General features: G+C 37.7%; 1 protein-coding gene across 1 annotated transcript; it reads left to right on the top strand.

Annotated features, from left to right (window-relative positions):
* Positions 1-5,717: 5,717 nt before the first annotated feature.
* Positions 5,718-6,287, top strand: LOC103598039 (interferon alpha-4-like). The gene has a single exon (XM_008581946.1). It carries the CDS (start codon positions 5,718-5,720, stop codon positions 6,285-6,287), a length of 570 nt encoding a protein of 189 aa, XP_008580168.1.
* Positions 6,288-11,099: the final 4,812 nt, after the last annotated feature.

Genomic DNA, 11,099 nt, shown 5'->3' with positions numbered 1-11,099 from the left:
CGAACCCTCGGCGGGAGCGCCGCCGCGCTTCCCAAGTGGCGCACTGTAGCAGTGCGCCACCAGGCCGGCCCCCTTTCCACTATTTTGCTTCTGCTCTGCCTCCTTCCTTAATCTCCATCTTGGCAGGGCTGAATGTAGCTAAATTATATTTTGTTACTTTTTTCCAGTGGGATAATGTTTCCCTTTCACATATTTTTTAAAGTATAATAAAATACACTTTACACAATATTTACCACCTTAACCATTTTGAAATATACAGTTCAGTCGTGTTAAGTATTTTTGCACTGTCGTATAACTAATCTCCAGAACTTTTCCACCTTGCAAAGCTGAAACTCTATACCCATTAAATAACAACTCCCTATTTCTTCCTCCTCCCCCAGTCCCTGGCAAACACTAGTTTACTTTTTGTTGGATACCTCATATGAGTGAAATCATACAGTATTTGTCTTTTTGTAACAGTCTTATTTCACTTAGCATAATGTCCTCAAGGATCATCATCCATGTTGTAGCATGTGGCAGAAGAAGGCTGAATAATATTCCATTATAAGTATATAACACTTTTTTAAAAAAAAAAATCTATTTATCCATCCATTGACAGACATTTGGGATGCCTCTACCTTTAGGCTATTGTGAATAATGCTGTTATGAACATGGGTGTAGAAATATATCTTTAAACCCTGCTTTTAAAAATTATTTTAGATATATACCCAGAAGTAGAATTGCCAGATTATATGGTAATTCTATTTTTAATTTTTTGAGGAAAATTGTACTGTTTTTCACTGGGGTTAGGCTGCACCATTTTACATTCCCACCAGCAGTGCACAAGAATTTCAATTTCTCCACATCCTCGCTTACTTTTTATTATTACTATTATTTTTATAGTAACTACCCTGATGAATGTGAGGTGATATCTCATTGTAATTTTGATTTGCATTTCCCTAATAGTGATGTTGAGCATCTTTCCATGTGTCCCTTAGTCCATCCGTGCTGTTAAAGCAAAATACTACTAACTAGGTAGTTTATAGATAACAGGCATTTATTTCTCACAGTTCTGGAAACTGGAAAGCTCAAGGTCAAAGCCTCAGCAGATGTGGTGTCTGGTGAGGGCCCATTTTCTGGTTTAATAGATGGTGGACATTTGGGATGCCTCTACCTTTAGGCTATTGTGAATAATGCTGTTATGAACATGGGTGTAGAAATATATCTTTAAACCCTGCTTTTAAAAATTATTTTAGATATATACCCAGAAGTAGAATTGCCAGATTATATGGTAATTCTATTTTTAATTTTTTGAGGAAAATTGTACTGTTTTTCACTGGGGTTAGGCTGCACCATTTTACATTCCCACCAGCAGTGCACAAGAATTTCAATTTCTCCACATCCTCGCTTACTTTTTATTATTACTATTATTTTTATAGTAACTACCCTGATGAATGTGAGGTGATATCTCATTGTAATTTTGATTTGCATTTCCCTAATAGTGATGTTGAGCATCTTTCCATGTGTCCCTTAGTCCATCCGTGCTGTTAAAGCAAAATACTACTAACTAGGTAGTTTATAGATAACAGGCATTTATTTCTCACAGTTCTGGAAACTGGAAAGCTCAAGGTCAAAGCCTCAGCAGATGTGGTGTCTGGTGAGGGCCCATTTTCTGGTTTAATAGATGGTGGCTTCTTGTTGCATCCTCACATGGTAGAAGGGAAGCTAGATCTATGGGGTCTCTTTCATAAGGGCACTAATCCCATTCATGAGGGCTCTACTGTCATGGCTTAATCATCTCTCAAAAGGCCCCACCTCCTAATACCATGGCACTGGGGGTTAGAATGCCAACATATGAATTTTATATGAATATAAACACAAACATTTATAGCAATATACTTGTTGGACATTTATATCTACTTAGGGGAGATGTATATTGAAGTCTTTTGACCATTTTTTTCATAGAGTTATGTTTTTTGTTGTTGAGTTATAGGAGTTCCTTAGATATGCTGAATATTACCCTCTTATCAGATTTATGATTTGCAGAGATTTTCTTCCATTTTGAAGGCTTCCTTTTCACTCTTTTGATATTGTACTTGCTGCACAAATTTTTTTAATTTTGATGTGGTCCAATTTATCTATTTTTACTTTAGTTGCCTGTGCTTTTGTTTTCCTATCCAATAATTCACTGCCAAATCTAATGTCATAAAGCTTTTCCTTTAAGGTGTTTTCTTTTCTTTTTTTTTTTTTTTTATAGTTTAAGGTCTTATGTTTAAGTCTGTAATCTATTTTGAGTTTATTTTAGTATATTGCATAAGGTAAGGGTCCAACTTTATTCTTTTGCATATAGATAGATATCCAGTTTTTCCAGCACTGTTTGTTGATAAGAATATCCTTTTCCATTGTGTAGCTTGGCATACTTGTCAGAGATTGTTTGATCATATACATGAAGGTTTATTTCTGGGCTTTCTATTCTATCCCATTGGTATATATCTGTCTTTATGCTAGTAACATACTGTGTTGATTACTGTAGATTTATAATATATTTTGAAATTACAAAGGGTGTCTAGCTTTGTTTTTCTTTCTCAAGATTGATTTGGCTATCAGGTTCTTTGAGATTTTATATAAATTTTATGATAGTATTTTCTGTTTCTGCTAAAAAAAATGCCTTTGTGATTTTGATATGGCTTGCTTTGTATATGTAGATTGCTTTAGGTAGTATGGACATCTTTAAAGTATTAATTCTCCCAAGTTGTGAACACAGGATGTCTTTTTATCATTTGTATCTTTAATTTATTTCAGCAATGTTTGGTAGTTTTAGTGTACAAGTTTTTTTTTTCCTCCTTGTGTAAATTTGTTTCTGATTATTTGATTCATTTTGTTGTTATCATAAATGGAATTATTTTCTTATATTTTTCTGATTGTTCATTGTCAGTGTATAGAAATGCCACTAATTTCTATGTGTAATTTTGTGTCTTGCTACCTTGTTGATTTATTGGTTCTAACAGTTTGTGTGTGTGTGTGTGTGAGACTAATCTTTAGGGTTTTCTAAATGTAAGATTGTGTTATCTGCAAACACAGGTCATTTTGCTTTTTGTGTCTTGCTACCTTGTTGATTTATTGGTTCTAACAGTTTGTGTGTGTGTGTGTGTGAGAGTAATCTTTAGGGTTTTCTAAATGTAAGATTGTGTTATCTGCAAACACAGGTCATTTTGCTTCTTCCTTTCTGATTTGGATACTTTCTGGTTTTTTTTCTTGCCTAATTACTCTGGCTAGGACTTCAAGTACTATGTTGAATAGAAGCAGTGAGAGTGTCATCTTTGCCTTGTTCCTGATCTTAAAAGAGAAGATTTCAGTGTTTTAGCTTTAAGTATAATGTTAGCTGTAGGCTTTTCATATATAGCTATTACAGAGATAATTTCCTTCTATTCCAAGTGTTTTTGTCATGAAAGGATATTGTTTTTGTCAAATGCTTGTTATTCATCAATTGAGATGATTGTATGGTTTTTTTCTTTTCATTTTGTTAATGTGATATATTCCACTGATTGATTTTTTTATATGTTGAACCACTCTTGCATTCCAGAAATAAATCCCACTTGGTCATGGTATACAATCCTTCTAATGTGCTGTTAAATTTGGTTTGCTAGTATTTTGTTATGAATTTTCGCATCAATATTCAGCAGGGATATTTGCCTGTAGTAGTTTACTTGTGTTCTTGTCCGGCTTTGGTATCAGGGTGATGCTAGCCTCATTAAATTAGTTAAGAAGTGTTCTCTCCTCTTCAATTTTTTGGAAGAGTTTGAGAAGGATTGATGTTAATTATTCTTTAAATGTTTGTTAGAATTCTTCAGTGAAGCTGTCTGGTCCTAAGCTTTTCTTTGTTCAGAGGTTTTTGCTTATTGTTTCAGTCTTCTTACTAGTTATAGGTCTGTTCAGATTTTTTATTTCTTCATGATTCAGACTTGGTAGGTTGTATGTTTCTAAGAATATATCCATTTCTTCTAGGTTATCCAACGTATTGGTATTTAATTGTTCATAATATTTTCTTATCATCTTTTTAATTTCTTTGGTATCAGTTGTAATGTCTCCTATTTCATTTCTGATTTTTGTTATTTGAGTCCTCTCTTTTTTTTTTCTCAGTTAATATAGTTAAATGTTTGTCAATTTTGTTGATGTTTTGAAAAACCAACTCAGTTTCATTAATTTTTTTCTGTTGTTTTTCTATTCTCTATTTCATTTATCGTTGCTCTACTCTTTATTATTTCTTTACATCTGCTAGCTTTGGGTGTAGTTTGTTTTTCTTTTTCTACTTACTTAAGGTGCAAAGTGTTGTTGATTTGAGCTCTTTCTTCTTTTTTTGTGTTAGCTTTTACAATTTTAAATTCCCACTTAGCACTGGCTTCACTGAATTGCAAATGTTTTGGTGTATTTTCTTTTCATTTTCATTTATCTCAAGATGTTTTCTAATTTCTCTTGTGATCTTTCTCACATTTTTATTCCATTTAGACATTTTTCTTCTTTTTGTCTCATGCACTGAGATGCAAAAGCAGATCACTTTTACTTTCTAGAGAAAGTGAAATAAGGAAGAAAGATTCCTGGAACTGTGAACGCTGTAGAAGAACATTGTACATTCCATTTGTTTAATTATATTCACATCCCTTTATTGACATAAATCTGAAGATAAAATGAAGGAATCCAGGGTTTGCAAAGCAAATTTGTACAGTAAAATATCACATGAAAAGGGAATATTCATAAGTTCTCAGCACAATCTCAAGTAAACAAAGAAAAAAAAATGCTGATTTCCCAGAGATTGACAGATGAAGAATAACAGCTTGTGAAGAATTGCCCTGCATTCTCATGATGATATGGATGAACTCTAAAATCCAGCAAAAATGTGCTGACTGGATAAACTACCAAAAGTTATTAACTTTTGCAACATGCAGTTTGGAAAGAAGGCCCATCTATTATGGAAACATTTCAGAACTTTGAACATTTTAATTGTTTAATGTTATAAAAAAAGTTAAAAATTATATTTTCATATAAAACAGAATTGAAAGTGCACTAAAAATCAATGTTAAGAAAATAATTTCATTTTCACCATTTAAAAAAGATTTAGATAATTTTAAAGCATATAATTACATTGATATTATTATTATTATGTGTTTATATTTTCTTATTTTGGAAGTTAATCGATACATTAAAGTTTATATAAGTAAATACAGTGAATTAAAAGTTGCTCCACAAATTTGGTCTTAAAGTTAAGTCAAATGTCAATAGGCCTTAAATTTAAGCTTTAGATTAATTTTTTTCCCATTCTTAACTCACAAGGAATAAAAGGAGTAAACTTTACATTTTTTATTTTTATCTTTTTAAATTTTCATATATAAAGTAGAGATATAGTTAGGGTATATAAATAGATAAATAGCATATCTGTGTTATTAAAACATAATGGGAGTGTCTATTAGGAAAAAAATATTGAAGGGCTCTGTGGGAAAAGGAAAAAAAAGGCAATAATGAAAAAAAAAAAAGGTTGAGGAAAAACACTTCTAAACCAATGTACAGAGTGCAGAAAGAAAGCAAAAAGAGAAGTAGAAAGGAAGACACAGGCATCCAGAAAATGGAAACTGGTGTGTTCCCTATTTAAGACACAAGCACAAAGCAAGCTCTTCAGAGAACCTAGAGTCCAAGGCTCAGAGTCGCCCATCTCAGTCAGGCCAGCAGCATCTGTGAGATCCCCAATGGCCTTGCACTTTTCTTTACTGATGGCCCTGCTGGCACTAAGCTGCCAGGCGACCTGCTCTCTGGGCTGTGATCTGCCTCAGACCCACAGCCTGGGGACCAGGAGGGCCTTGATACTCCTGGGACAAATGAGGAGAATCTCCCCTCTGTCCTGCCTGAAGGACAGAAATGACTTCGGATTCCCCCAGGAAGACTTGGATGGCCACCAGCTGCAGAAGGCCCGAGCCATCTCTGTCCTCCATGAGATGACCCAGCAGAGCTTCAAGCTCTTCTGCACAAAGGGCTCATTGGCTGCTTGGGATGAGACCCTCTTGGACAAACTCTGCACTGGACTCTATCAGCAGCTGGACGACCTGGAAGCCTGTCTGATGCCGGAGGTGGGGGTGGAAGAGACTCCCCTGTTGAACGAGGACTTCGCACTGGCCGTGAGGAAATTCTTCCAAAGAATCACTCTCTACCTGAAAGAGAAGAGGCACAGCCCTTGTGCCTGGGAGGTTGTGAGAGCAGAAATCATGAGATCCTTCTCTTCATCAATAAACTTGCAAGGAAGATCAGGGAGGAGGCAATGAGAACTGGTCTGCCATGGAAGTGATTCTCACTGACTAATACACAGTATTGCGCTTCTGAATTCTGCCATTTCAGACTCTCATTTCTGCTATAATCATGACATAAGTTCAATTTGCCAGATGTCAGGGTAACAGCATGTTCATTTCTGTAGGCACTAGTCCTTTACAGATGACTAGCAGATGTATCTATTTATTTATCTATTTAAATATATATGTATTAAAGTATTTGTGAAATTTAAATTATTTTTGTTCATATAGTATCAAATGCATCTTTACACTGTGGTTAATATAACAAAATACATTCTTTATATTTAGCCAATTATTATTTTGTTTTGTTTATTAAATTTTTACTATAGAAAACACCATATTTGTTTATTCTTGAAAAAGTAACACCAAGCCTGATTATGCAACCTGATTAACAAATGGATGGTACAATTTACTTATTGTTTTTAAATTCAAGTAATAATTACAAATTGACTTTCTCTAAACCAGGTTGTATGTTGTTTGTGAGTTGAACCTAACAAGAAAAGTTCCTGATTTCTGTTGTCTTTGACTTTTGTAGAAAAGAACCTAAAAACTTAATACTTAGTAAATGTCTGTTAGGATAAATATAATAAGAAAGAAGAAAAACAAACAAAATGCTTTCAGCAGAAGCTAGAGAGAAGCAAGTCAGAAAATAAAAACAAAAGCAGTAAATGTCTTCTACAGTTGACTGGTAGACATCTAATTGTCCACTGGCATTTGGATATTTGAGTGTACAATTCACAAGCAATGCCATGAACTGAAAGCCTGGGAACAGAGGTGGTCTCATGGGAAGATTGTATAGAATGAGAAAAAGACTTAAAACTGATTCCTACGCAGTTCAACTCTAAAGGGAGGAAGTGCCACAAAAAAAAACAGAGTTAGAATGGCCATACATTAGAAGTACAAAAAGGAATGTTGATAAGATCCTATTTAAAAAACTAAAACTGTGTGCAAGAATTAACAAATTCATGTAAAATTTGTGTTGAAACTTCCCACTACATCAGGAAAATAGAATTGGTGATTTTCGTGACAGCTGGTTTAGGGGGCAGGGCAAATTAGAGAAGAGAAATCAGTGACTACATATATAAAAAATAATTTTTAGAAGTCTGCCTTCTGAAGTGGAGGAGAGAAATAGAGTGGGACAGAAAAAAGTGTGGATTATTTTTTTCTCTGCACAGTTTTTAGTTTTTTGAAATATACTTGTGTCCAGATAGATTTCATGAATTTGATGTATTGGCAAGTCATATTAACATGTTTAATATTTTATTTATTTTAAATAATGACCTTAAATTATTTACAATGATAATTTATCATTATTTTGATTAAGACCATATCTAATGTCAGTAAGCAGCTCTATGGAATGAAACCATCTACTACAGTGGGAAAATAGATGGAATAGAGGCCGGCCCGTGGCCCACTCGGGAGAGTGCGGTGCTGATAACACCAAGGCCACGGGTTCGGATCCTATATAGGGATGGCCAGTTAGCTCACTGGCTGAGCGTGGTGCTGACAACACCAAGCCAAGGGTTGAGATCCCCTTACCGGTCATCTTTAAAAAAAAAAAATAGATGGAATAGGCAACTTTAGGTGGGTTGGCATATGCCGGGGGAAAAAATAGAAAAATGGTCAGGGCCCCTCAGATGTTCAGAATCTTGCCAAGCATTTGCTGTAAATATCCTCAGGTGTTCCTTGTTACTGCTTAATGCAATAGCATATGGGGCACTCAGGTGTCCAGGGTTATGGACTTAAGTATAAAAACTAACAGCTCTGGTCCACAGGACTCCTTAGAACTCTCAGAGAAGCCACTAGGACAGTTGCTCCTAGATCTGAATAAAACCCATTCATTTTTCTTTACCCGTGGCTCCCAGGACCTTTTTTTTTTTCTATTACCTAGCTCATAGACCTGTGTGTAGAGGGTTTGTGACCCTGTCTTTGCAACAGATTTGAGGGGTCTGTAAGCCCTAGCTTTACAATTGGCATAGTTGGCAGTATTTTTGAGCAGGTACAGGAGCCAAAAGCCCCTTGGAGAGGGAGGAAATGTGGCTACTCCTGAATATTTTGTGCCCTGTAGCCACTTTCCTGTTGACTGGGATCTGGTTGCTGCTTACTATACTACAAGTCAGTATAGACGAGGCACTCCATGAAGCAGTGCGGCCTCAGAGAGCCCCTTGGGAGGGGGAGGAAATGTGGCTATCCTTGAGTATGTGGTGCCTGGTGACCACTTTTCTGCTGACAAGAGCCTGGCTACTGCTCATTATGCTTCAGACTGATTAAGATTTAAAGAAGAAAGCAGAGTTGTTGGAAGCGCGAATAATTTATCTGGAGGGTGACATGCTGCAACTCGGCACCCCTGCCTCTCATACCTGGAAGAATGACAAACCCAGTGGTGAGCTGGAAGAGACCGTGCATCTCCAGGCACGACTTGTTGTGCACCAGAAACTGAAGCACGAGCAGCCTATAGGACCAGGTGGACAACCGGTGGGTGATTCACAGGTGACTGAATTTGCTACCTATGTCCCATATACCCAGGTTGAATTAGTTGATGTAGGGAGACAGTTCTGGCAGAAACACGGGGAGCCCCTAGCTGCTTGGCTGCTGTGGTTATGGGACCTAGGGGTGGATAGCGTGATATGCTCTGACAAGGAGATGGAAAAACTGTCCTCTATTACCATACACCCATCCCTGAGGCAGTGGCTACAGAATAGCCACAGATATGCACAAGGGCCAGGTAATCACTCCTTAATGGAATGGGTGAGTGCAGCTGCCCGAACCATGTGGGCAAATGCTGGAGAACTTCCCAACATTGTTAGTAAATGGCAAACGTATGCTGAGTTGGTCCAAATCATTCAGGATCTGGGGATCTGGCAGTCCATGTTTAATGTGAACACCCATGGCCCAGACAATGAAAGTTTTACAGGCAGCATAAGAGACATAGTGCTGCAAAATGCCACATCAATGTCCTTTGGGTCACTGATGGCCATACTGGCCCCGTACATTGGTCATCCTATACATGACGTAACTACCATGATAGCCAGCTCGAGTGAAGTAGAGGAGAAAAGACAAGCAAAGGGGTCTGAAAGGTGGTTAAGACCAAACCCCCAAGAAATGTTCGGCATTTTATCCCAAGGGGACCAGTCAAGACTAGCTGAAAGTAGATGTGGCTTGACTTGCTTGCAGCAGGGGCTGATAGCAAGAAAACTGACTGGCAGCCAAATGTGGTCCTCTTTGCCTTGTGGCTGCAGTTATGCCCTGAACAGCGTTTCACTAAACGTCCAGAAACAGTTAGCAAAGTGCACTCAGTGGATTTAAAGGATGTTTTGATTGCTCCCAAGGAGGCAGATGAAATGTACCAGTTTGATTAGGGAACAGGCCAAGGTATTCATCTTTTGAGGGCAGGCGAGGACCAGAGGCCTCACATTGAAGTGGCAATACATTGGTCAAGGACTAATGTGTAGCATGTTTTGGCATTGGTAGATACAGGTGCAGAATGTAGCCTGATATATGGCAACCCAGATAAGTTTCCAGGGGCCACAGTTCGTATAGATGGATATAGAGGACGTACTATTGAAATCAAAGCTGTGTCACTGCCATTAAGCATAGGACAATTGCCCCCTCATGTGTATACTGTATATATATCCCCAGTAGCTCAGTAAATCTTGGGTATGGATGTACCTTATGGCTTGTACCTGCAAACAACAGTTGGAGAGTTTTGGCTATGAATATGGATAATAAAACCTGTGTTACGGGGATATGCTAAACATGATGCACCGGTATTACCTCGGCCAAGACGTATAGTTAATGTAAAGCAATATCGCCTACCAGGAGGACATTCAGAGATAGGTGCCAATATATTGGAGTTAGAGAAGGTTGGCATTATTCGTCCAGCTCATAGCCCATTTAATGCTCCGGTATGGCCAGTGAAAAAGCCTGATGGTACCTGGAGAATGACTGTAGGTTATCGAGAGCTAAACAAAGTAGTGTCTCCTTTGCATGCAGCTGTGCCTTCAGTTCATGACATGATGGATCAGCTGATGACTCAGCTGGGAATTTATCTTTATATATTGGACCTTGCAAATGTTTTCTTCTCTATTCCAATCTCGGCTGATAGCCAAGATCAGTTTACCTTCACCTGGGAAGGGAGGCAGTGGACCTTTCAAGTTTTGCCTCAAGGTTATCAGCATAGTCCAACCATTTGTTATGGTTTAGTGGTTGTAGACATAGCCAAGTGGACAAAGCCCAGCATGGTTACGATGTTTCACTACATTGAAGATGTGTCGTTAACCTCCGATTCTCTTACACATTTAACCCAGGCAGCTCCAACACTGCTAAGCCTTTTGGAACAATGTGGGTGGGCTGTGAACACAGCCAAAGTACAAGGACCTGGGCTGTCAGTCAAATTCTTAGGAGTGGTCTTGTCAGGTAAGAAGAGGATCATCCCAGAAGCTGTTGTAGACAAGATACAGGCATACCCTTGACCCACAACTGTAACTCAGCTACAGACATATTTGAGACTTCTGGGGTATTGGAGAGCTTTCGTACCCCATGTGGCTCAAATGGCATGTCCACTGTATGCATTAACAAAGAAAGGAGCCCCCTGAGATTGGACTGAGGAAATAAAACAGGCTTACTGAGCTACAAAAAGGGCAATACATCAAATACAGGCTTTACAAGCGACTGATCCCACAAAGTCTTCTGAATTAGATGTAAATATCACCCAAGAGGGGTTAGGATGGGATTTGTGGCAGAGACAGGACTGATTCCAAACACCTGTAGGATTCTGGTCTCAGCTCT

This window comes from Galeopterus variegatus, unplaced genomic scaffold, assembly GCF_000696425.1.
Source record: "Galeopterus variegatus unplaced genomic scaffold, G_variegatus-3.0.2 Scaffold2492, whole genome shotgun sequence".
Lineage (NCBI taxonomy): Eukaryota > Metazoa > Chordata > Mammalia > Dermoptera > Cynocephalidae > Galeopterus > Galeopterus variegatus.
This window is presented reverse-complemented; position numbering and strand designations above follow the sequence as displayed.

Excerpts from the sequence above, each read along its gene's own strand:
- LOC103598039 (XM_008581946.1), top strand. The coding sequence starts at position 5,718 with ATGGCCTTGCACTTTTCTTTACTGATGGCCCTGCTGGCACTAAGCTGC.